Raw genomic sequence first — 23,534 nt, forward strand, 5'->3', positions numbered from 1 at the left:
TCGACTTGTCTTGCGTCGGCTATGCCTCCAAGCTTTGTGCCCGGCCGACGCGACTGGCGACTGGCTGCCTTCCCTTTCAATTTGGCCTTTCCTTCCCTGCCTGCACCGACGACAAGCGCGTATACAATACCACAAAACAATTTCGACTCGTCGGGCCACTCGGATCAATCAAAGCTCAACCTGCCTTATACTGCAATCGACCCACGAATGCCGGCCGGTAGGGTAAATAAGCAGAGAGATAGCAAACCCTGGCAGTGGCACACGAGCAATACAACAGTGGCAATCCATGCAATGCAATAATGATCTAGACACTAACACTATGACCGGGCCAACTCCTCCTCAACGTCGTCGACAAGCACACCGAGCAGCGTCCGCTGGGTGGCGTTGAGACACGCAATGGCCTTCTTGAGTTCCGCGCCGCGCACAGACCACGCAGTGGTGACAGCCGCGTGGCGAGCCTTGGCTGCTTCTCCCATGGTCTGCGCCTCGGCGGCCTCTCGTGCAATACCAGTCAGCAGTCGGCTGACCTCCTGGGCGACCTCGTCCTGATGGCTCTTCTGCGCTGAGGAGAGAGCAAGAGTAGCCACCTCGAGAGCGGGCGCCCAAGCACTCTTGAGCCCGAGCCGTTGTAGGACGGCCGAAGAGGTGGGCACGAGAATGGGGATGCCGGGCTGCGCCGAGACAGCCGTTCGGAATCGTGCGAGCATGGCTGTCACGCGGCCGCGGCGCGCGGCCTGCAACGAGGCCAGGTACTCTTCCTCTCCCGGCTCGATGTAGAGCTCCTGGTTGAGGGCGGAAAGCGCACCCCAGTGACGGGTCGCACAGGCAGCTGCCACCGCCAACGCCGACGATCCAAGGTCCCAGCCGTGCGCCTTTGCGACTTGCGCCAGACGGTGGGCGAGGGCTGGTTCGCGGGCAACAAGGTCGTGGAGGGCATCCTCGGCGCCGGCTTCGCCGAGCTCAGCGATAAGGACGGCAATGTACTGGTCGGCCTTGCTCGAGTCTTCCGGAGTGATAAGGGCATGTGCGTGCAGCATGGTGAGCGCGACCTCCACCTTGGATGACACGCGGCCAGAGGTTGTGAAATAGTCGGTAAGGACGCGCTCGGCCGACTCGGTGTTCCGAAGCAAGCGATTGCCGCGGGTGAGGGAGCGGACGACGGCGATGGTCGTGCGCGCGTCAACCAGTGTGTGTGGCGAGTGCTCGCGCCACTGGTTGTAGATTCCGCGCGCAAAGGTTGACAGGTTGGCAGCGGCGAGAACGCGGAGCACATCCGGGACGGTCGCGTCGTCAGCCCCGGAAGCGCTGAAGTCGTTGGCTAGCCGGCGCAAGACGGCGCGTGGTGGGCGAGTGAGCGCGATTCGCAGCAAGTGTCGCGTTTCAGGAGCGCCATAGCGCTTGACGGACAGTTTGGAGTAGAACCCGAGCGCCTCAGCGTTGGGCAACGCGTCGAGATGTGCGTTGATTGAGGACGCCGGCAGTGGCGGAAAGCTAAAGTCACCGGCCAGCGACAGCAGCACGCCCTCGGACCACTGAACCAGCTCGGGATTCTTGGTCAAGTCCGCAATGCGGCAGGCCTGCAGAACAACCTCGAGAGACGGCATCGACACCTCGGATGACCGCATCGTCTCGAGGATGGCGTCGACAGCCGAGGTCGCGCGCACATCCATGCCCCATTCGAACATTGTGCGGGCGACGGCCGACTGAACCATGAGTGCAGCGGCCTCGGGGTGGTTCGGCGAGCTGCGACCCAGGGCCGCGGCCGGCAGCTTGCCAAGTGCGAGGGGGTACTGGAGCAGCTTGAGTGCCGATGGCGCTCGGCCACGGTTCGCAAGGTGCAGGGGGATCTGGAGGGCCGCCCACGCATACTCTGGTTCCCACTCCATTGTATGCGCGAGCTGGTAGTAGACCTCTGTGAGGAGGTCGAGGGAGTCCTGGTCGCGGAGGGCACGAGCGACGACAATCGTCGCCTGCCGCGAGAGCGGCGGGAGGGTGCGCCGGCGGAGGGGTGTCGCTATCGTGCGGTAGATCTGGGCCACTAGGCCAGCCCGGAGGGGGGTACCGGTGCTCTTGGTCTCCGCTTCCTCGAGGAGGATCTCGCGGAGTGCGCGCGCATCGGGGTTGCGCAGGACCAGGTCGGAGACGAGCACCTGGTGGATGCCCGACGCACGGAGGTTGGCGTACAGTGTCCTGAATCGCGGAAGCAGGAGCTGGAGGTAATGCGAGAAGAGGGACGAGCCGCGCAGGCCGAGGTAGGCGGTTGCGGGGTCGATCCACGGGCCATGAGGCGAGGGGTTGAGCATGGCCGACATGAGCTCGTCCTCTGCGGCGAAGGACAGGGCCGACCACAGCGCCTCGTCCGGCCGCTCGAGGAAGGCGTCGAGCGTGAGCTTTGAGCTCGAGGCGTGCGGCGACGGGAGGAGGAAGGGCGGGAGGGTGGACGACGGGTGGGTGACGGCGGCGGCGGCGGTTGCGAGTGCCCTCAGCGGTTGTTGCGAGGCAGGCAGCCGGGGAGCCACCCGCCGCAGGCGGAGGAGGTGTCTATTGCCAAAGCTGGGGTCAGTTGTGGTGGGAGGGTAGGACTCACCTTGGCATGTTGCGGCGCTGGTCCTCTGTCTGGCCGTGAGAGATGAGAAAGATGCAGAGAGTGTGATGGCGAGCAGAGACAGTCGGAAGTTGACTTCGCAGTCTTCCGCATCTCTGCGGTTTCAGGGTCTATTGCCACGTTGACCACGTGGCGACCAGTAATATTGATGCTGTTTCAACCTTTGAATTATTTGGGCGGCAACAAGGGCCTCAATGACGATCAGTTCAACCACCGACAACACACAAAATGGTACATACGCTACCTGCTCGAACCCGCTGACCCCAGCCCCGCGCAGAAAGGACCAAGGCGACACGGCGGCACGGCGCAGCGGCCCCGCTCACGAAGCGCGCGCTCGTCGCTGACGGGGCGGTGGAGCACGTTCTGCCTGGTTCGAACCCGGCGGCGGAGGTGAGTCTGGCTTGGGCGTGGGCGTGGGCGTGGCGTATCAGAGGGCACCGGGCGAGGCGCCTAGTGCAGTCGAGCATCGTTGGCCATGTCGATCCCCGCTGCACACAGCTCTTCACTATCCCGCTGACGGCCAGATCCCCGACCTCGCCCCATCAAAGCCCGAACCCACCTCCAAGCCCTTCCACGGCGCGGTCCTCGCCGGCGCCGCGGCCCCATACTCGAAGTCGCACGCGCGGCGAGAAAAGCGCAAGGCCGCGCAACAGCTCGGCAGCGGGCTAGGCAGCGTCGCGGCTGCGCTGTTCGAGGCGGCTGGGGAGGTGCCCGTGCCCACTGCGCCGGTCGCCACGAGCCGCGGGAAGAAGCGCGCCGAGGTGGTGGAGGTGCCCCCGCAGCTTAGGAAGCGGGAGGCGGACGGCAAGATTGGCGAGGGGAGCGCCAAGACGATGGGCGAGAGGCGGAGGAGGAAACAGATGTGAGTAGGCCCAGCGACAGCTGGGCCGCACGACTCGGATTGCCTGCGATGTCCGTCTCGACACTGTCCAGGCTATCCAAGCCGTGCGGCGCTGCGTGACGATGTCCTAGCCTGGGGGGCTATGCTGACCGCCCCGCAGCTCCGCCGCCGCACAGCGCATCCCAGCAGTAATGGCGCACCCGTCCTTCAAGGCCTCGCCGTGGGCCACGATCCGGGAACACGCCGCCAACTCGCTCGCTGCCGCCGAGGCATCGACTTCTCTCGCGCAGAGAAAGGACACGAGCGGGGCCGCTAGGGCGCAGAAGGCGGCTGCGTACGCTGCGTCATCTGGTGGCGCGATGGTCGGGGTTGAGTAGGGCGAGGGCAAAGGGGGAGGGGCATGTATTGTATTGTACGCGGAGTGTCAGGCGCGGTCGCCTCGACTGACTGCCACTTGCACCAGCCAGTCGGTAGTCGTCAATGGTGCACTGCGGCGGTGGCAGTGGCTCTCCGCCCGCGACGCTGCGTTGCATGCACTGCATGCACACGCCATCCCGGACATGTGAGCGGCTGTAGACCACCCCGGGCACGTCCTCGTCGCTGGGGTATGGGTCAGGAACACGAGGTACTGGATGCAAAGGTTACTCAGGCCTGGGAATCGTCAGCTGCCTTGCCTGCCACAAGCTAGCCACCAGCCAGGCGACAGATGCACTTGCATACATGCACGTCGTCCATCACACGCGGCCAATCTTCCTCCTGCGCATCTTCCGCGCATATGGAGGGCACCACCCCCGCCCTCGCGCAGGATCCAGGCCCTCCTCTCCTGTCGTGTCGAATGGCTGCCAGGAACGCGGAGCGATCGCGCAAGATGCTTGCTCGGGATACACTGTGCCGGATTCGCACCACACCACGGCCGCCCAGGATGCTTTTAGGGGGTCAAACACGTCGCGTCGCGCATGGGTGGCAGTCATCGCCGCGCTGCGCCTCGCTGCGCCGATGCCGACGCCGAGCGTCGCAACCATGGCGCCGACGTACATTCACGCGTCGTCGCACGCAGCTCGTGTGCACGACGCAGCCAAGGGCCGCAGCACTCGTTTCGTTTGGGGGGCACATCCAACAGGCCACCAGGCGGGCGGGAAGATGCTGAGCCCGCCCTGCCGTACGCATAGACAATGCCGTACGCATGTACTTACGAAGACGGATGTCAACGCGCCCATCCGCGCGCCCTACACCGCGCGCACTGCGTCCCTGCCCACCGCGAGCCGCTGCCGCATGCCGTAGTCGCAGACATTTCAGGTGGCGGAAGAACGGCCACCTGGCTTGGCTGGCCGCGTCGTCTGTCTCATGCACTGCCGCTGCTGCAGCTGGAGTTACGAGGTGCAAACGAGCCAGCGCGTGCATGCATACATGTCGACAAAAGAGCAGGAATAGCGACTCATGCATCTCTCCACTTACCTCGCGATGCCCGACTCGAACGTGCCATACACGCTCCTCGTGCCCCGCGACCAGCGACCGCCAAAGCGCGGCTCGCGCGCGTTCGTGCTGCTCTTCGCCGCGAGCGCCGTGGGGTTTGTGTATTTCCTCGCGCACCTGGGGCAGTGAGTGTAGCCTTGCGCGCTCTACCACCAACTGACACAGCACCAGGCGCACAACGACGCTGTACCCCTCTTCGTCGACATCGGCAGCCTGCTCCCCGTACGACCAGCGGGGATACCTCGCGTTCGACGCGCACGACGCGCACGCGAACCGCTGGACGCCGTACGCTGCCGGCGAGGACTCGTGCCACCGCCCAGCGCCGGCGCTCGGGGCGGCGTTCGTGCGCGCGGCTTGGGACGCCCAGGTGCCGTCTAAGCGGCCCAACGGCGCCGAGTTTGCGCAGGCTGCCAATGGGCCGGACGGGCGCGAGTGGGAGGACGTGTCGTGGGCCAAGGGACGGACAGTGTTGCTCCTAGGCGACAGTATCCACCGGTTCACGACAAAGTACTTTTGCGAGGTGAGTGGGGCGGGGGGGCGTCGTCGCTTGCGTGGCGGTTGGGCGGTTAAGGCATCGACGACAGCGCTCACACACCCCAGATGGCAGGCGAAGCCTTCCTCGAGCTGAGCGCGACGCACCCCTGGTCCCCTGCCCCCGTGCCAAAGGACTACAAGACGACCAAATACACTGCCGGCGGGCGGCCGAACGCGGCCACCAACACGTCGTGGCATACGCTCGATGCTGGGAACGAGGGGGCCCATGGCGGGCATTACTGCTATGTTCCTGGACTGGACTTTTTGCTCGTCCACGTGCACACTTATGGGCTGGATCGGGAGGATTATTGGGTGCATAAGGTGAGCAGCGTGAGCGCCAGCGAGCGCAGCGAGCTGGTGCGGAGGGGGTGAGAGGGGGAGACTACGATGCCACAAGGCGACGATCGACCGACTGCCTCACCCCGCGACCTGCCACACCCCCACCCCCACCCACTGAACCCCGCCCTAGCCAACCTACATCCCCCCGTACGACTAGGAGGACCGCATCAACCTCCTCGCCGTCCCATATCTCGCCAACATCCGCGCGACTGCCGGGCGCGGAGACGACGCGCCAGAGCTCGTGCACGTCAACAGCGGCATGTGGGATGTCGTGCGGTACAGCCACGAGGACGCGTCGGCGGGTGCGGATCTCGAGACGCCTCTGAGCGCGTGAGTCGCGTTGCGATATCCACCTTGCACCACTGACGCCGCGCCAGCGCCCGAACACGCGAGTATCGCGAGCGCGTGCGCGATATCCTCGTCGCCACGGCGGCCGCGTTCCCCCGCGCCGCGCTGCGGTGGGTCACGACGCATTACCGTGAGTGAGAAGCAACTTGCTTGTCAGTCGTGGCGCTTGCCAGCTCACCCCGCAGCAATCGCCGACTCGGGCGCGGGCGGCAACGCGTGGTTCTTCGGGGACGCGAAGCAGAAGCCCAAAACCAAGCCAGACGTCAAGCTCCTCCGCCTGGTCGAGCTGCACGAGGCTGCGCTGTCTGCCATCGAGGACACGGGGGACGCGAGTGCGCCTGAGGCGGGGGTGTTGGAGCGGGTTGGGGTTAATCGCTGGGGCACGGCGATGCGCGGGTGGGAGAAGCACCAGGTGGACAGGTGAGTGCGGTGTGCCGCGCGCCGCCAGGCGTGCGGCGGTGGCGACGCACGGCAGGCGCCACGCGCCAAGACGCACGCACACAGCTAACGCTCGCCCAGCCTCCACCCCGCTTTCTTGCCCGGGGGATACCTCTGGGCCGACATGATGCTGTACGACCTGCGCGCGGCGCTCGGACACTGAGCGGGTGGGGTGGGGGAGGGGCGTGGCCCCGGGCGTGAGAGCAAGAGGGCGCCGTGGGGCGCTCGGGGCGTGTGAGTGGGTGGGTGAGGGAGCGGGGTGCGCGGTCCAGTCTCGCCTGGCTGGCTGGGCTGCGTCGAGACCGCCATAGATGAGGCTTGTCTTGGTCTGTTGTGATTGATTGATTGATGCATTGCATTGTTCGGCGGGCGGGGGTGGTGGGTTCGGCGTGGTCGGGTGCCACTGCCACCACCAAGTGGACGGACGCACACTGTGCAGACCCGATGCCGCGCGGGCGGTTGGCCGTTGGGCCCCATGACCTGGCGATCAATCACCCGATGCGTGTCGCTGTCGCTGGTTGCATGCCCCGTATTCTCTTGGCGTGCACCTGCACCTGCACCTGCCGCAGCATTAGCATCTCGGTTGAAGGTGCAGCATCGGGATGCTTGTTCGTGCCGAGTTGTCTGCCGAGAGTCATGGTGGACCAGTGCCGGCCCCCGCAAAACTCGCTGGGTTGAGGCACGCCCGGCGCCGGTTGGCTGATTGCCGTGACGGTCATGGCCATGACACTTGCAGCTGGCAGTGTTGGGGGCAACCCCAATCAAGTCACACTGTTTCCACCTCGTCGACCTCGACGACTTTGTTGCAACTGCTCACTCTACAACAACAACAAAGCACTATTAGCCTGCAGCTCATCGCCAGCCAGCGACCGCACGCTCCTTGACAACCCTCGAAACACCCACCACACTCCCTCCCCAATGTCCAAGCCGTCCGAGTTCAACGCGCTCATCGCGCGCCTCGCGCGCATGACGAGCAGCCCCAACGGCCTCGACTCGTCCCTCATGATCGGGCAGTACGGCGGCCCCCTCTCGGCCGGCCTCATCCTCGCCGCCCTCCAGTGGCTCAAGACGCACGGCAAGGTCGTCGCGGACCAGCCTCGGCTCGTGTCCCTCGCCGCTGGGCTGGTCCGCATGGGCGGCGCGATCGGCTCGGCACGTGTCGTCACCAGGCTCTTTGGTAAGTGGTCGTGAGCGCGCGGAGCGCGCGAGCGGGCAGCTCGGAATGAGGTTGGCAGCGGGCATTGCGATACTCGAGCAGCGACGCTGGGGCCGTGTTCATCGCAACACGGCACGGAGCACACGGACGGAGCACGTTGCTACCCCCGCCGCGACATTTCCGCAGCGCCTCCAGGCGCAGGCGCAAGTGTCCTGCACACGGCGGCCAGACTGGCCGGGCACGATACCACGCCACCACGCCCCGCGCCGATGATGGCCATCATCGTGCCAGGCTCCATGCTCTGCACCTCATGCTCCGCGTACGACGACAGCAGCGACGACCTCGCCAACCCCGAACACCGAGCGACGTCGCCCCACGCGCGCATGCCGTCCCTCGCTCGCTCGCGCGCTGCTCGCTCGGCCGTCGCCCCCGCTTCTCCGCACGGCCCGCTGACCCACCCCAGGCCTCCTCCCCATGATCGACTGGCTGCTCAAGCTCCACCCCCAGCCCGTCAAGGCCTTGATCGGCCTCATTCTCCACCCGTCGCGCTTCTCGCTCGACATTAGGAACGAGCGCGTCTACGCGACCATCCGCATCATCGCCCTCTGTGGCTACTACGTCGGCGAGCACACTGCCTGGCTCGCGAGCCAGGGCGTGCTCCAGCTCCAGCCCGCCACGGTCTCCAAGATTGCCGTGTGGTCGGTCCGTTCATGGGCGTGAGTGTGGGAGTGAACGAGCTCTGGCGAGCTCGTTCCGAGCGATCAACCCGTCTCCTAACCGCTGACCTTTCTACCCAGCCTCGACGTCGTCCTCTCCTGCATTCAGCTGTTCCGCAAGTACCTCGGTCTCCGGGCCCGCGAGCGCGCCCTCAAGGCCTCGGCCAAGTCGGAAGTGAGCACCACCGACGATGAAGATGTCGAAGGCTACGAGCTCACCCCCGAACCCAAGGAAAAGACCACTGCCGAGGACCAGAAGGCCGCGCGCGCGGCGCTCAATGCCGACTGGGCGTCGTGGGAGCAGCAGGCCGTTGTCAACTAGTGCGTCACGACGGATCCACTGTCATTTCCCAGCTAACCTCGCCTCAGCGGCTACCTCCCCCTCACCGTCCACTGGTCGACCCCCGGCGGCGTCTGGACATCACCGCTCATCACGGCGGCCCTCGGCTCGGTCGTGTCGGTGGGCAAGCTCGCCGGCGCGTGGGCTGCCAGCGCGTAGATCTAGGTGTTGCAGAGGGGTGTGGCTGCCCCAGCAACGCGTACGTCACGCCACACGCGGGCTGGCAGCCGCGACCAGAGACGTGTAAAGAGGTAGTGGTGGCGGCGAGGCCACGGTTTGTAATGCGCACCTGTAGACTCGGGTGCTGGTGCTCCAGCTCATATGATGATGGCTTTGCATCTGTATGCGACATATTCATGGGCGGGGTGTACCTGAGGGGGACGGGGGGAGCTCTTCTACAACTATATACAACTATGCGCCTGCACGCCCGCCTAAATCGCCACCTGTCCGCCGTCGCGTGACCACACGACGGGGAAGAGAGGATGCTCCATGACAGCTCCGGGCGCGAGCTCGTCCGCGAGGCCAGGAAAGTCGGGGCTCGTCTTCCACCGGCGGGGGGCATGGCGCACGTCGTCGCCAATAAACCTCAGCGAGAAGGCGCGCCGGCGCGCCGTAGCGCCAGCGCTCGCGTGCAGCGTGAGCATGTGGAACGCGACCATGTCGCCCGGCTCCAAGGCCCACTTCTTGATCTCGAACGCGCCGCGGTCAGCCTCGATATCCGGCAGGTCGGCCAACGAGCCCTCGGGGAACCACTTGGCCTCGTTGTCCATAAACGTGCGGGGCATGAGCCAGGGCCCCCTGTGCGAGCCGGCCACAAACTCGAGCGTCGCTGCCTGGTCGACCTTGTCGACAGGGATCCACATGGACACGCTCTGCTGCCCCTCGATGTTGTAGTACGGCTGGTCCTGGTGCCACGGCGTGCGCTGGCGCGTGCCCGGCTCCTTGACCAGCAGGTGGTCGTGGTATAGTCTTGCGGTGTTCGAGGCCATGAGCGCGCCGGCCGCGCTCGACGCGGGCGAGCGCGCGATGAACGACCGGTACGCGGCGTGCGTAGGCCAGTTACAAAAGTCCTCGAAGAACCATCCCGGATCGGTGGGGGAGGAGGCGACCTTGGCCCGCGGGGACGGATTCGCGACGTTGTTGTCTATCCCCGCCGCCAGAGCGGCAATCTCGTCGGCAGTGAAGAGGTTACGCACCACCACGGCGCCGTCGCGCGCGTACGCGGACACGGTCTGCGGCGTGATGGCGGCTGCTACGCGGGCTGCGAGGTCGGCTGGGGAGGGGGAGGTGGGGGCGGTGGTCGCTGTTGCCAGTCGGCGCGCGAGGCGTGGCGAGGCCGAGCGCGCCGCGCTGATGGAGCGCGAGAGGAGCATGATGCCCGCTGCGATAGAGACGTGAGGTTGTAAGAGGTGCGTGCGGCCGTCGCCGTATCGACAACACCCCACACCCACACTCGAGAACCCGGCCATAGCCGAGACGTTGTTGCCGTTGCCGGCGTTCAGGCAGATCTGTTAGGTGTTGGGCGGGTTGCGGGAGTGGTGTCACACGCAGGCAGCCGTCAGCGCCGAGACACACTGACAGCATGCATGCGCACAGCCCGCCTCGGCGGGCACTGCCATGCCGCGCTGTCACCACAGCAGGCAGCAAGTAGCCTGTAGCCACGAAGCTGTCGCCACCAACTTGGCTGACAGCCCAGTCTCGTGCCATTCGCCACCACCACCACCCGAGCCACCCACACCCACCCGCCACGGAACCAATCTCCGCGGAATCTACCTGCCTGCCTGCCCTCGCACCGCGCCGCGCCCGCAGCGCAGGCGGCATAAATACCGCTCGCCGCGCCCATCACTTGCCTCTACAACACCCTCGCCTGCACCGTCCCGCTGCACACCATGCGGCGCGGTTCTCGCGCGAGGCAGAGAGGCGGTGTGCGCGTGCCGACGCGATCCCCGCTCACGCGGGTCGAACGCCGAGGTGTGCCGCGCCGCAGAGCTCACGTATCTCCCGCCCCCTCTTGTCGTGTGGGGGGGTGGGTCGAAGAGGGGCACACATTTAGCTTTGTAGCGCTGGTGCTTTTGGAATGGATTGTGGTACGAGCACATTTTGCATTCGTGGTTGCAGAGCAGAGCAACGCCGCGGCGGGAGACTGTGGCGTGGTGCCCGCCAGACTGGTGGTGGTCATGGTCATGACCTGCCCGTGTTGACGAGGCCAGCACGGCCAGCACACTGCGCACAGCAGGCTCGATGGCCTCATGGCCTCATGGAAGCCGTGCCACTTACTGCAGACCTCGGTGATTCTCCGAGCACGCCTGTACGCCCCAGCGACGCAGTCCCTCGCATCTACCGTGGCTGCTGCCTCGCGCATCCTTGCCAGCAGGCCTTGGATGCATGCGGCAAGCAGCCAGAGAGCCCGTCGCCTTCGAGTGGCGCAAAGGTCAAAGTGCCTCTTGAACGGCGATAGCGCAATGCCGCGAAATCGAGTGTGGCACCCGTTGACCGTGGCCTGGTGCTACCTACCACCCACGCCGCCGCTGCTGCCCGTCTCGCTGCTGCCCCGCCGCCTCATTCAAGTGGCCCACCACAACCACCACGCTCTCCATCCATAATCAGTCATCCAACGCGCACTCGACATCACCCACTTTGACTGCTTCGACACGCACAACAAGCGCACAATCACGCAGCGCACACACGCACACACGCAGCGCTGCATAGCGCACTCTGCCCCCGCGGCCCACTCGCCCACACCACCTCTCCACGTCCCGGCCCACCCCGTGCCCCAGCCAGCAGCCGCCTCACTCCCACCCAACCGGCCCCTCACAGCACCCCCATGTCACTAGGGCCGGACAGCACGCCCGCCGCGACAGCCCCCTCCCCCCAGGCATCCATCACCCGCACCTGGGACTCGCTGGCCACCCCGCGCGCCGCGGCATCACCCACCACGCCAACACTCACCACCGCCGACACGCCGCCACCACCCTGGAACCAACCGCCACCAAAGTCAATGGGACCCTCTCCAAGCTGGCAAACGCTCCAAACACACGACCGCCAACGCTCCCAGGTAGTCGCGAGAGGTTCCCCAGCCCGCGCTGCCAGTGACGCCGACGCACGCACCACTCCGTTCGTTACAGAGCCCCCAAATACCCCGTCAGCGCACGCACACGCAGGTCACGCAACTCCGCCTACTACTTCCGCCAACTCTGCAAACGTGGACCACCACCCATCCCCATTGTCCACGGGAGCCCAACCGCTCCGTGGTAGCAGTCTCCGCACGTACGCCAACGCCAACGATACCGACGATCCCATGGACGGCGGCGGCGAGTCATCGGCGACGGCCACGCCAGCGCCTGCGCCAGCGGCGGCTGCGGCACCACTGTCCAACGAGGGCGTGCGCCCGCCAAACAGCGGCGTCATACTTCGTATCCCTGCCTCTGCAGGCCTTCACCACGCTTCTTCCACACGTGAGGGAAGCAGCCGTGCAGACTCGCCGTCATCAGTACCCGGATCTGGGGGCAAGCGCAAGCGTCGCGCTGCCGAGTGAGTAGTTGCTGTTGCACAGCCATCATGATGCATAGAAACTGACCCATGGCACAGCCCGCCACCTCCGCCATCCACTCGTCCTCGCCGCAGCTTGCGCGGCTCGTCGCCCGTGCTGCCCGTCACGCCCGGTGGCGGCGGCACTACGTCGCGGGACGGGTCTACTGCGCCGTCGTCTCGCGCTACGCCTGCGGCCGAAAGTATGGCCGCCACACCCGCGCCGACGGGCCATGCGCTGAGCATCTTTGCCGACCGCACCGACAAGGACGTGGCAGGCGACCTGCAGACGATCGTCGGGCCCAGCGCTGGGCGCACGCTCCGTGAGCGTGTCGAGCGTGAGACACGTGCCGACTCAGAGTCCCGTGCTCGCCCGACACGCGGCGGCGAAACGCATGTGCGCTCGGGCGTGTCGGCGTCCGGGCGCGGCCGTAGGATTGGCGGCTCGGCGCGCATCACCGCCACGGGGGGGAGTAACGGCGCGACACGCAAAAAAGGCAAGGGGAAGGCAGAGTCTGACATTGTCAACCAAGACTTTTGTTCTGTTTGCAAGGGTATCGGTCGCTTCCTCTGCTGCGACGGTTGCCCGCGGTCATTCCACTTCATGTGCCTCGACCCGCCTCTCCGCATCGACGAGCTGCCATCCGAGGAGACGTGGTACTGCAACAAGTGCCGTGCTGAGAAGGTACGTGGGCATGGATGACGAGAGAGGGCGGTGAGGACTACGACTGACGGCCTTAGAACCCAGAAAAGTTTGCGGATATCCCTGCAAAGTTCAAGGAGAAGCCCGTGACGTCGCTGTTTAGAATGCTCGTCAACAAGGTCGAGAAGGACAACCCACAGCAGTTCAGGCTGCCCCAGGAGATCCGCTCGTTCTTCACTGGTGTTGGCACGGGCAACTTTGGCGAGTATGTCGATGCCGAGGGTGCGAGGACAAAGTACGAGTGAGTGGCAGTGTGGCACTCGTAGTTCCCGTCTAACAATACCCAGCCGCAAGGGCTTTATCGAAGACCGCGACCCCATCCGCCTTCGCGACGCCAAGCAGCGTCCCATCACCTGCTACAAGTGCGGCGGCTCGTCCATCCCGCTTCACTCTCTCGCGTCCGACCCCGAAGCGTCGTGGCGCCAGATTGTGTCGTGCGACTACTGCGCGCTGCACTGGCACCTCGACTGCCTGACGCCTCCGCTGGCGTCGATGCCCAACTCGATGCGCAAGTGGATGTGCCCCAACCACGCCGAGCAGGTCATGGCGCGTAGGCGTACGGTCAAGAACGGGCTTGAGGACGTCGATGTCGACGAGGGAGGCCAGCGCAACAATGGCAACATTACCATTGTGGAGAACGAGGAGCCGCGCCAGGCTATCCCGACCGAGGACATGGTCATCAACAACAAGCGCTACCGCGTCCCCGAGAAGATTATCCAGCTCGACTTTTGGTCCAAGCTCAAGGAGGAGCGCGCGGCGGCCGTCAAGCGCGCCAAGGCGTCGGTCGACAATGCGTCCAAGGAGGATTTGGACGCCGCGGGGTTGATTCTCAGCCTGTTCCATGGTGGGCCCGTTGCCGCGCCTGCCCCCGCCCCCAAGGCGAACGGCGGTGGCGACCACGAGCGGGCTGCCGTTGCCGCGGACCACGCACGCGTGCCGAATGGTATGCCTGGAACGCCTGGCTCGGATGCCCCGCGCAAGATTATGCTGAGAGTTTCTCGTCCAGAGTGAGCAGGCGTAGCGCGGACACGAGCGAGTGCAAAGCGCGTAGACGAGTTCAAGGGCGTAGACGAGAGCAAGAGAAGACGAGAGCGAGGCGCGTAGAGCGAGCGAGCGAGCGAGCGCAAGGAGCAACGTCGAGGAAGATTGAACGAGCGGGCGTCACGTCGAGCGGCCTGCCGTCCCACCAACCCCACTACCCAACCCCCATTTGCCATACCACATCCTGTTATTCCACAGTTACCGTTTATCCCATCCATGCGCCGCGCCGCGGCAGGCGCCCCCCGTCCCCACCCCATCATTCCTATCATCATGTGTATAGTTTTGGCATCGTCGTAGTTTGGTCATACCCATAGGAGGTGTCATGCATATTGCGTGTGCCGATGAGTCGCGGCGTGAGCCGCCCGATGATATAACCAACCCTCTATTAACGTCCATCGCTGTCTGTCTACCATTACGCTGCAGTCTACACAATAAGGTCGGGCGGCGCGTCGACCTTCTCCTCGCTTCCCATAGCGCGCATAGCCAGCTCGAACGCGACAAACGTAGCGCCGTTCGCAAACGGACTACGCACGAGCGTGGGCTCCAGCCCGCCGAGGAAGCCCTTGACGCCCTGCGCGCGCCACGTCTTGGCAAAGCAGTCGAGCATGCCCGTGTACTTGCGCTTCGAGGGCTCGAGCGCGTCCGTCTGCAGCTTGGACTTGACGACGTCGATGGGGTAGATGGAGAACCAGAGGGCGAAGCCGGCTGACGCGCCGAACCCGAGCGACACGAGCGGCGAGATCTGTTCGCGGGAAATGTTGTTGTTGCGCGTGTAGCGTTGGACGAGGTACTCGTACGCGAGGAAGTAGCACCTGTGTCGTTAGCGGCGAGCGGCGAGCGGAGCGAGCCGCGAGGCGCGGGGCGGGCAGCCAGCGACGTCGAGTCGGAGTAGAGCAGTGCCACACCACACCACCCCCGCCACGCACAACGCACCACCGCTGCGCGGTGCTGCTAGGACTCACCCATATCCCACACCATCACGCCACATGGTAGCCACCTGGCCCTTGAACAGCCCGCGGGGCCCACCATGCGCCCAGAGCTTGCGCGCGCAATCAAGCGGCCCGTTGTACAGCTTGACGTCGGCAGGCTGCGTCTGCAGGCGGATACGGATGTGCTCCACTGGCCCGGCCACAGCCGTGTTCGCCACGCCCGCGATCGCGCCGGACGCATAGAGCTCCGCGAGGGAGAGGGGGCGCGCGCCGGCGCGCGCGGCGAACTGGCGCTTGGCCCACTCTAGCGCGCCGAACTGGATCGAGACGCATGCGCCTGCGAGCGAGCGTTAGCGAGCTGCGTGAGGGTCGGGGAACGACGTACCGATGCCGAGGAGCGGGGTGAGCGTTCCCTGTGTACGTTAGCACACATCAACACTGGGCACGGCACACCAGCATCACCGCTGTCCCGTCCCCGCCAGCCTCGCCGCGCTGCGCGCGCCTCGGCAGCTCCGCTTACCTTGTAGAACCCCAGCAGCCCCTCGTTCTTGAGCAGCTTGGTCGCGCAGTCGAGCGGCGAGGAAAACGTGCCCGGCGCGGCGGTCTGTACGCGGACCTTGACAATGTCGAAGGGCTATCGAGCAGCGAGCGTTAGCGAGCTGTTCGGTCGTTGGCTGGGTGAGCTCGGCGCGGTGGGGCCAGCCAGCCAGCGCCGAAACAACAAGCCATGCTCCACCCCGCGCTGCAGCTCACCGGCTACGCCGGTTCGCTGGCGCTGGCGCGACTCACCTGGCCCACCAGCACCTGCGCGACGCCGCCGACCGACCCGCCCACGAGGTCCTTTTGCGTCTGCGAGAGGCCCATTGTTGATGGAGAGATGGGCAAGTGCACAACGCGGCGCCGATTCAATCCATCCCGCGCCGCGCCGCATTTGAAGCGCCTCCCAAAGATAAGGCTTGGAAAAAACCCGAGCTATGTTGGAAATGACGCTTTTCGCGTATCCAAATGGGCCGGCTGGGCCGGTCGCCCGGTTTCAGGCAATGTCAACAAGGCGGCGCAGAGGTGGCCGTGGCCAACCACGACAAAGCCCTTTCCAACAATCCCAGGCCACTTTCCAACGAGCCCCAACTCGCCAACTCCAATATACACTCATACATCTCTAGCAACATGTCTACCACACTTACTCAGATATCTACCAACGCGCGCTCATCTCAGACTAGGCCTGGAACAGACGTGCTCATCTCTCACACTAAGCCTGGAATGGAGGCAGCATGTTGGGCCACTGCACCGCGCCGCCACCGTTGGCAAGCACGGCGCCTCCGTTTACAGTGGCGTTTTGCCCCGCACCAGCAGGCCCCGCCCCCACCGACGCCGCCGGCGAGTCCGTGTCCATTGCAGACATGGTCGACGGGTCAAACAAAAACTCGTCAAACGGGTCACCGACAGACAAGCTCGCAGTCGCATTCGCCAGCATGTGTGTCTGCGACACGCTCGACTCGGACGACGGGTGCGAGCGCATGAGGGGCGGAGGCTGGGTTGGCGCCGCGGCGACCGGGACCGGCGCGGCCCCCGCGACTGTTGACTGCCGCGCTTGCTGGTTTAGCAGCGCCTGCAGAATTCGGTCCACATCGGACGGGTTCAGCGGCTTGGACAGGTCGATAATGTCTGGGTTGATCTGCCCGTTGGCCGCGGCGGCAAGCGGCGCCTGCAGCTGCGAAGCCGCGGCAACAGCCTCGGGCTGCAGAATCGCCGCAGGTGGCTGCTCACTTGCGCTGCTAATGCTGCCGCGAGACGGCGCATTGTTCTCGCCTGGCATAAGAGGTAACGCCGCAAAGCTGTTGCCAAAGCCGGGGTAGTACACATCATCGTGGCGCTTGAAGAACTGTTCGGGCGACGCGCCGTTCGTAGAAGAGGCCTGGTTCGACAACCCCTGCTGGCTGGTTGGCTGGAACCCGACAATGCCGGCGAGTTGTGCGTCTTGGCCGAAGGGGAAGTATCCCTTGTTGCTGGCCTCGGCCGCGTTCGCCTCGGCTGTACTCATATCACCCTGCGCGCGGATTGGCAGGCCATTGGTCTGCGGGACGGTCGCGAGGTTGAAGAAGAAGTTGAAGTTGGATGTAATGTCGGGGTTTTGTGATGGTGTGGGCAGCTGCGCCTGGGGTTGGGGCTGGGGCTGAGTCGGGGGTTGCGCTTGTCGTTGCTGCTGCTGCTGCTGCTGCTGAGCCAGGTGCTCCTGTTGCTTCTGTTGCTGCTGCTGCTGCTGCTGCTGCTGCTGCTGCTGCTGCTGCTGCTGCTGCTGCTGCTGCTGGGCCGCGCCAGCATCCGGCGCGTCAATCACGCCCTGCTGCGCCAGCGCGCCCGCGATAAGCTCCTGGATATCCCCCATGGACGCGCCGTAATCGCCAATGTTGGCATTGAACATTGGAGGGTTTGGCACACCGTCTGCGTCTACTCCCTGCACGTTGATTTCTGGCGGACCGGTGAGACTCGAAAAGGGGGACTCATCCGACGCGACGCCGTTGGTCGACAGGAGCTGGTTGAAGAAGGCCATAAAGTCCACCTCGGACGCTGCGAGGGCCGTTGCAATGTCGTCGACTCCGACTGCCATACCACGATCTGTCGAAGCAATGTCGTCGCGATCTGATTCTGGTACTGGGACAGCTCCAGCCGCACCAGGGCTGCCACTTCTCGAAGCCTGCGACGACGGTGGCTGGGCGGTAGGCGAGTGTTGTCTGGCGCTGCCACTGCCAGAGGCTGAACGTGGCGGTGCTAGGCGACTGGCTCCCGCTGCAGATGGCTTTGGCAAGATTGGGCGAGGGTGGTGCGGGTTGGTGTGCAACGCGAGTGCCTTGGCCGACGACTTTGAGCCAAGTGAGCTCGAACGCTGAACAGAGGCTCCACTAGTGACACTCGACACTGATGTACGTCGGCCTGTCGGGCCGTTGGAAGCCTCTTTGGCGCGATGAACCGATGTCGTGCGACGCACGGGCCCACCAGCCGGCAAGCCGGTAGCTACTCCATTTGGTGGTGTGGAAGTCGATTTTGGAATGGCTGACGTCGATGGCTGAGGTGATGGCTGTCTGTGCGCAGAAGATGGTGTCAAGGCAAGGGGCGAGGTCGATTGCGGCGTGGGTTGGAGCAGCCCGTTTGTCGAAGTCGTCGGCGGGGTCGAGGTCGAGGCGGCTCCTCCGCCACAACAGCCACCGCCAGCGGCTGGTGCCGTTGGCGGCTCGGCCGCGTCGTGCATGTGGGTGTCACCGTCCTCGTCACAGGCACAGCGCACACAGCATCCGCAGCACGAGCTCTCGCAGGTGCATTCACCAGGCGCGCACTGGCACCTGCCGTTGCAGCACTCGAGCGGGAGAAGCTGCACAAGGCCGAACGCCCGCGCCGCGTCGTCGCCCATGTGGGCCGCTGGCGGCAACACGGTCGTGTCGTGCGGATTGAGGTCGGTCGCACGCTGAACCCTTGGCGCAGGCACGTTTGCAGCGGCCACCTTGATGAGCTGCTCGACCGACTGCACACCCGAAGGGATGGAGACGTGGTTGTGGCAGTCGAAGCGACTCGGGCAGTTGGGGCCACAGGCACCATCGTGGCCATGGTGGTCATCGGTCGACGAAGAACCCGGCGCTGGCGGGTTACCGTGCAGTGCACAGCCGGGACACTCGCAACCGTCGCCACACGTGCATCCGGAAATGGTGACGTCTTCCGAGGTTGGGAACGCCACAGGACCGTCGACCTCCATCTCCATTGTCTCGACCTTGATGCCGCCTTGCTGGGCAGCGGTATCGAAGGTATGGATACCTGGCAGTCCAAGAACCGAGCGAGGGATCTCCGATGCAATGGAGCCGTCCTGGTTGAACGCAGCACCGAGCAGCCTGTTTAGATCCGTGAGCGGACGCAGGCGTGGCGGCGGTGGACGAATCGACTGGCCGTTGGTCCATGCCACGGGTGACAGGCCCGACGCCGAGGAACCAGACTCGCTGCGAGCCTTGCCGTGCCGGGGCGACGAGTGGCCGTTGGTAGAGTATGGCGAATAGAGGCGCGTCTTGTGAACATGCGGTGAGGTGTGTGCGGGGTGGTGCCTTTTGTCCGGAGATGCCAGGTTGGCTGTTGTCATGGACAGGTTTGCCCGCACCAGACTGCTGAACGGCTGCATGGTCGCGGCCTGGCTCGGCGTAGAAGAGCCAGAGTTGCTCGTCCCGGCCTCGGATGGCGTCGTTGTCGTCGCCTTGGCCTTGAACATTTCAATGAGGCTGTCCGTGACCTGGGCATGGGTGTCGATACGCGGAGGCGAGCGCTCCCGACGCGCTGCTTCGGCAACGGGAGCAGCTGCCGGTCGCTTCGGCGCACAGCACTTGCACAGGCCCGTCGTCTGGCAGTGGCATGGGTTGAGGAGATTTTGCACTGGGCGTGAGCTAGGTGCCTCTTAAAAGCTATACTTACACTTCCGTTCGGCGGCGCGGCTGCTGTCGCCGCTGAGGCCAGTGAGCGCCTCTGCCGCTGCGGCCATGTCATGGACATCCTTGAGACCGTTTGGGAACGTAGGCGTAGATCCAGGAACGCCCTTCTTTGTTTCGACAACTTCTGGGACAATCAGTGGGGCCGGTGCCGGTGGTGGTTGGGCAGATGCGACGATGGTGGCGGCTGCGGTTGCCGCTCCTCCCGGCAAAATGGTAGAGGGCGCCTGGTTCTTGAGGTCACCGCAAGAACACTGGGGAAGGATCAGCCCGTGCGTGCATAGTCTGGAGCTGGCGCGGGAGCGCTGGGGGGTGCCAGTGGGAGGGCCCCACCCCAGCTTCGGCCCCATCACACAGAGACCACGCACCTTTGTGTGAACGCTGCCACCTCCATTGCTGGCGCTGGCCGACGACGCAGAACCCTTGCGCTTGTCGCGGCAAAACTGGCACTGCGTCGCCGGGCGGCCCTTCTTCTTGACCTCGAACAGGGGCCGGTCGGTATGCGTGCACCCCGACACGCGGTGACCCTTGATGCAGGTCGCGCACGCATACTTTTTGTCGTTGATGAGGACCATTGTGACGACGGGTGCGGTCGCGGAGGAGGGCGGGCGCTAAAGAAAAACAAGGGTGTGTCGGCGAGTGAGATGGGAAGGGTGGGGGGAGAGGGACGGGGCAATAGACCGGTAAGTGTGCTGTACGCTGTTTGGAACTGGGCTTGCTGGAGTCGAGCTGGGCTGTGGTGGTCTCGACTCGCCTCCTCGCTGAGGAAGACGGCGTGCTCGGCGTAGGCGGTTGGTGTGTTGAGTGGGGTGGGGGGACTGAGGCTCGACGACTACCCACTAGGGGTTTTGCCGGCCGTTGAAGCGCGTGTTATTGCCTTGACGAGGGGCAAACCATCTGCCTGGTCGACAATGGGCCAGTGTGGGGGGGAAGAGTAGTGGTTGTGCGAGGGGGAAGAGTAGAGAGGTGGGGATGTTGAGAGAGAATGGACGCGTGGAGGAGAATGCGCGTGAGTTGGGAAGGGGAGGAAGCTTATGTTGAAAGCAGTGGCAACTGGCAGGTAGGTTGCGTGGGGTGGTGGGGGCGGGGGTGGGTGGGTGGGTAGGTAGGAAAGGGGGAGTGCGACTGCCGCCTGGCTGTGGTGGTAGTAGTAGTAGTGGTAGCGCAGAGGTGCTAAGTAGGTAGGAGTGCTGCCGTTGGCAGGCAGTTGACAGGTACCAGCCAGTTGTTGCAACGGACGTCTGACACACCACACAGACACACCGACACTGCAGACGCAGGCGGAGCAGGGCGGGCACAATGCCGCGATGCCGCTGGGCTGTCCGTGCTGCCTTGCCTTCCTCTGAGCAGCCCAAACATTCCCTCTGCATGCATTGCACTAACTTTTTTTTTGGTCCCCATTGTCAGCAAAGTACACCAACAGGCCAACTGCCCCGAGCACCGCTCTCAGCTCTCCTTAGTTTGAATGCAACCAGATTCATATTGGCCATTTGCTCTTGGTAGGATTGCTGCTGCATGTCACCCGTCGCCGTCGTGCCTGTGCTCCCATGCTCCTTGGATCCTTGGTCCCCCCTGTCCCCCGACCACCTGCCCGACCCCCTTGACCCTTCCCCTTCACCCCCACCCCCCCCCCCTCCCCCCTGTTTTGCAGTTTTACCCCTTGCTGACGCCAGGCAAGTCTTCCCTGCAAACTCGACTTGAGATTGTTGAACGCCGCGCCGCGTGCAACCATCCCCCCGCGCGCTTGTCGCCAAACGACGCCACCCAATCTACTGGCCTCTACGTTTTTGATCCCGCCTGCTCGCTCGTCCGCTTGCTCCGGACCCGTATTCTCCGACGACCCAAAGGCCCAAGTGGGATATCGCAAATAGAATTCAGTTGCCAAAATTATTATTGACGGCCCCTCGCCACCCATACATATGCACCCATATTAGGCCGAGTGTGGCATCGCACATCAACGGGGGCATGGCCTGCCCATCTGCTCGACGCTGCACAGACAGCTGCTGGCGATCAGAAGATCAGGTGGTGATCGTGACGCCTCTAACATGTACGCCCGACACCGATCCGGCGATCGTGCCCTCGCCGCCTCGAGCGCCGCGGCCGAACAGGACAACTCCGCCTCGGAGACCACCTGCGTATGTACCTGTACGGCTGCACTCGTATTCCCGGCAATACACCTATCTAGGCTGCTGCCACGATCCCGCATTAGCGGTCTCACGTTAGCACCGGCGTTTCCCAACCCCAACCCCGGTCGGGGTGTCGGTAGTCGAGGTAGGTAGGTCGGCCATCATCGTCGGCAGAAGCCAGCAAGCCAGCGATCCAGCCAGCGCTTGCGTCGATCGACACTTGTCTCTGGGTCATGGGTTTGCCGGACTAGAGTGCTGCAGTTCTATTTGAGCCCACTTGGGCCCCCGTGCCCCCTGCCTCGCCGCCTCGACTGCTGCGGCCTGCTGTGCGGTGCAAACAAGTGAAACCGACACTAGTGGCGACTTTTAGTTTGTGCCTTCCTCGCGTTGTTGAGCCGTGGGTTTATCAATGGAATGCAACTGGCTGACGGGTGTTTCACAACAAAGACCACTGACGCAATGGCGCCTTTGGACAAAACACAGGTGCATGCTACAGTGGCGGTAAACCTAGACCTAGACTATGGGTTAAGCGAGAACCAGGCGTACACCGGCCTGGTGCGAGTCGAGCGCAGTGTTCAAGCTCGCAAAGATGCGCGACACGTCGACCTCGGTGATGGCCTTCTTCCAGTCCTCGCCGTTCTTCAAGAAGCGCGCGTGGCTCGCAATCTCGCGGCACGCGTCGACACTCGCCGTCAGGAGCTGCGTCAACGTGTCGGCCGGGACCTTGATGATCTCGGGCAGGCGCGTCTCGGAGCTCTTGGGCGGCGTGAACAGGTCGCCCGGCTTGCGTCCAGACCACCAGTTGCCGGTCGCGTGCTTGAGCTCGGCGGCGCCCTCGAGCGACTCGGACGGCTCGAGGATGCCGAGGTGGAGGAGCACGCCAAGGGGCAGCGGCAGCGGCGAGACGTTGGCCAGCGCCTTGGCCTCGGGCAAGGGGATCGCAGCGTTGTTCGGGCCAAACTGGTGCGCGAGGTCCTGCAGCAGCTCAAGCGGCGCCGCGGGGAGCACGGTGCCAGGAGGGGCGGGGTACGGGTCGGCGAGCGTGGGAACCAGCCCAACGACCAGGTGGCAGAAGTCCTTGGCGAACGACAGCGCCGTGTCGGGGTCGGAGACACTGCGCTCCTTGTCGACGGTGAGGAGCGCAATGACCTCTTCGCCGAGACACGAGGCCTTGATGCCCTGGCCGAGGGTCTGGAAGAGGACGACGAGCTCGACGGCAACGTCGACGGCAGGCTTCCACCGCTCGCCAACGCGCACGCCCTTCATCGTCTCGTGCTCGCGCTCGCGGAGGATCTCGATGCCGAAGAACTCGGCGATCTTGGCCTCGGTGAGCTCGTCGGCGGCCCACGCCTTGGCCGAAAGGAGGTTACCCGCCGTCCATCCTGGCTCGGAGGCGAGGAAGAGGCCGAGCACACCGCGCAGCGCCGTGTCGCCAGGCGTCTCGCGCGACTCGGCGAAGTACGCCAGGTGCTGTGGGCCCGAGAAGGCCGCGTTGACGAGGTGCAGGACCGCGAGGAAGTTGACGTGGTGGAGGTCCGAGGGGAACGCCAACGGCAGCGCCGTGGGGAGGTGCGACGGGGGGGCGGAGGTCAGCACCTCCTGCGGGAGGCTCGCGAGGAAGTCTCCAATGGCTTGGACCGAGATCTCGACGTGGCCGGGCATGTTGATGATGTGCTGTGGAATGTGGATGCGAGAGAGTGTCGTTCACGTCGTTGTTGTCAGCAGCTGCTGCAGCAACTCACTGCGTCATCGACACCTTCTCGTGTCGTCCGTGCCTGCTAATCTCCAGCACGTGTATTTGATCCCGCCCGCTTTGGCTGGCGGAGGCGCAGGCAGAGGCGCCGGCCAAGGCGCTCGGCGATGCGTATGCAGTGTCACTGCCGGCTGCCAAGCACTTGCTGCCATGCACATGCGTGCATGCGTGCGTGTGACAAGCCAGAGTGGGGGAGGCAGGGCC

General features: G+C 64.7%; 9 protein-coding genes across 9 annotated transcripts; 4 read left to right on the forward strand and 5 right to left on the reverse strand.

The window, feature by feature from the left end:
• Positions 1–282: 282 nt before the first annotated feature.
• On the reverse strand, positions 283–2,639 carry LOC62_01G000336 (uncharacterized protein). The gene is made up of 2 exons (XM_062766761.1): positions 2,588–2,639; positions 283–2,553 (listed from the first exon to the last, which is right to left on the reverse strand). The coding sequence occupies exons 1-2, from the start codon at positions 2,593–2,595 to the stop codon at positions 318–320; spliced, it is 2,244 nt and encodes a 747-aa protein (XP_062622745.1). The 5' UTR covers positions 2,596–2,639; the 3' UTR covers positions 283–317.
• A 182-nt stretch (positions 2,640–2,821) lies between these two features.
• Positions 2,822–3,947, forward strand: LOC62_01G000337 (uncharacterized protein). Its single transcript, XM_062766762.1, has 4 exons — positions 2,822–2,836; positions 2,873–2,995; positions 3,130–3,467; positions 3,607–3,947. The coding sequence occupies exons 1-4, from the start codon at positions 2,834–2,836 to the stop codon at positions 3,821–3,823; spliced, it is 681 nt and encodes a 226-aa protein (XP_062622746.1). The 5' UTR covers positions 2,822–2,833; the 3' UTR covers positions 3,824–3,947.
• Positions 3,948–4,907: 960 nt separating this feature from the next.
• LOC62_01G000338 (uncharacterized protein) lies at positions 4,908–6,741 on the forward strand (the record flags this gene model as incomplete). Its single annotated transcript, XM_062766763.1, has 7 exons — positions 4,908–5,044; positions 5,085–5,439; positions 5,520–5,774; positions 5,950–6,122; positions 6,170–6,270; positions 6,326–6,560; positions 6,660–6,741. 7 exons carry the CDS (start codon positions 4,908–4,910, stop codon positions 6,739–6,741), a joined length of 1,338 nt encoding a protein of 445 aa, XP_062622747.1.
• Positions 6,742–7,357: 616 nt separating this feature from the next.
• Positions 7,358–9,149, forward strand: LOC62_01G000339 (uncharacterized protein). The gene is made up of 4 exons (XM_062766764.1): positions 7,358–7,755; positions 8,198–8,450; positions 8,532–8,771; positions 8,820–9,149. The coding sequence occupies exons 1-4, from the start codon at positions 7,497–7,499 to the stop codon at positions 8,947–8,949; spliced, it is 882 nt and encodes a 293-aa protein (XP_062622748.1). The 5' UTR covers positions 7,358–7,496; the 3' UTR covers positions 8,950–9,149.
• Positions 9,150–9,221: 72 nt separating this feature from the next.
• Positions 9,222–10,163, reverse strand: LOC62_01G000340 (uncharacterized protein; the record flags this gene model as incomplete). The annotated part of the gene is made up of 1 exon (XM_062766765.1): positions 9,222–10,163. One exon carries the CDS (start codon positions 10,161–10,163, stop codon positions 9,222–9,224), a length of 942 nt encoding a protein of 313 aa, XP_062622749.1.
• A 1,925-nt stretch (positions 10,164–12,088) lies between these two features.
• SPAC2F7.07c (putative protein) lies at positions 12,089–14,032 on the forward strand (the record flags this gene model as incomplete). Its single annotated transcript, XM_062766766.1, has 4 exons — positions 12,089–12,321; positions 12,379–13,003; positions 13,060–13,262; positions 13,309–14,032. The coding sequence occupies 4 exons, from the start codon at positions 12,089–12,091 to the stop codon at positions 14,030–14,032; spliced, it is 1,785 nt and encodes a 594-aa protein (XP_062622750.1).
• A 454-nt stretch (positions 14,033–14,486) lies between these two features.
• Positions 14,487–15,855, reverse strand: SPAC4G9.20c (putative mitochondrial carrierc; the record flags this gene model as incomplete). The annotated part of the gene is made up of 5 exons (XM_062766767.1): positions 14,487–14,874; positions 15,025–15,328; positions 15,377–15,404; positions 15,512–15,625; positions 15,781–15,855. The coding sequence occupies 5 exons, from the start codon at positions 15,853–15,855 to the stop codon at positions 14,487–14,489; spliced, it is 909 nt and encodes a 302-aa protein (XP_062622751.1).
• Positions 15,856–16,240: 385 nt separating this feature from the next.
• CRF1 (Copper resistance protein CRF1) lies at positions 16,241–20,531 on the reverse strand (the record flags this gene model as incomplete). Its single annotated transcript, XM_062766768.1, has 3 exons — positions 19,820–20,531; positions 19,438–19,705; positions 16,241–19,398 (listed from the first exon to the last, which is right to left on the reverse strand). Exons 1-3 carry the CDS (start codon positions 20,024–20,026, stop codon positions 16,241–16,243), a joined length of 3,633 nt encoding a protein of 1,210 aa, XP_062622752.1. The 5' UTR covers positions 20,027–20,531.
• A 1,571-nt stretch (positions 20,532–22,102) lies between these two features.
• On the reverse strand, positions 22,103–23,239 carry LOC62_01G000344 (uncharacterized protein; the record flags this gene model as incomplete). Its single annotated transcript, XM_062766769.1, has 1 exon — positions 22,103–23,239. One exon carries the CDS (start codon positions 23,237–23,239, stop codon positions 22,103–22,105), a length of 1,137 nt encoding a protein of 378 aa, XP_062622753.1.
• Between the last annotated feature and the right edge of the window lie 295 nt (positions 23,240–23,534).

The sequence above is a fragment of the Vanrija pseudolonga genome, chromosome 1, assembly GCF_020906515.1.
Source record: "Vanrija pseudolonga chromosome 1, complete sequence".
Taxonomy (NCBI): domain Eukaryota; kingdom Fungi; phylum Basidiomycota; class Tremellomycetes; order Trichosporonales; family Trichosporonaceae; genus Vanrija; species Vanrija pseudolonga.

Excerpts from the sequence above, each read along its gene's own strand:
- LOC62_01G000337 (XM_062766762.1), top strand. Across the intron at positions 2,996-3,129 it reads GTTCGAACCCGGCGGCGGAG|ATCCCCGACCTCGCCCCATC; the intron begins GTGAGTCTGGCT and ends GCTGACGGCCAG. Across the intron at positions 3,468-3,606 it reads AGGCGGAGGAGGAAACAGAT|CTCCGCCGCCGCACAGCGCA; the intron begins GTGAGTAGGCCC and ends ACCGCCCCGCAG.
- LOC62_01G000339 (XM_062766764.1), top strand. The coding sequence starts at position 7,497 with ATGTCCAAGCCGTCCGAGTTCAACGCGCTCATCGCGCGCCTCGCGCGC. Across the intron at positions 8,451-8,531 it reads TGGTCGGTCCGTTCATGGGC|CCTCGACGTCGTCCTCTCCT; the intron begins GTGAGTGTGGGA and ends CTTTCTACCCAG. Across the intron at positions 8,772-8,819 it reads CAGCAGGCCGTTGTCAACTA|CGGCTACCTCCCCCTCACCG; the intron begins GTGCGTCACGAC and ends ACCTCGCCTCAG.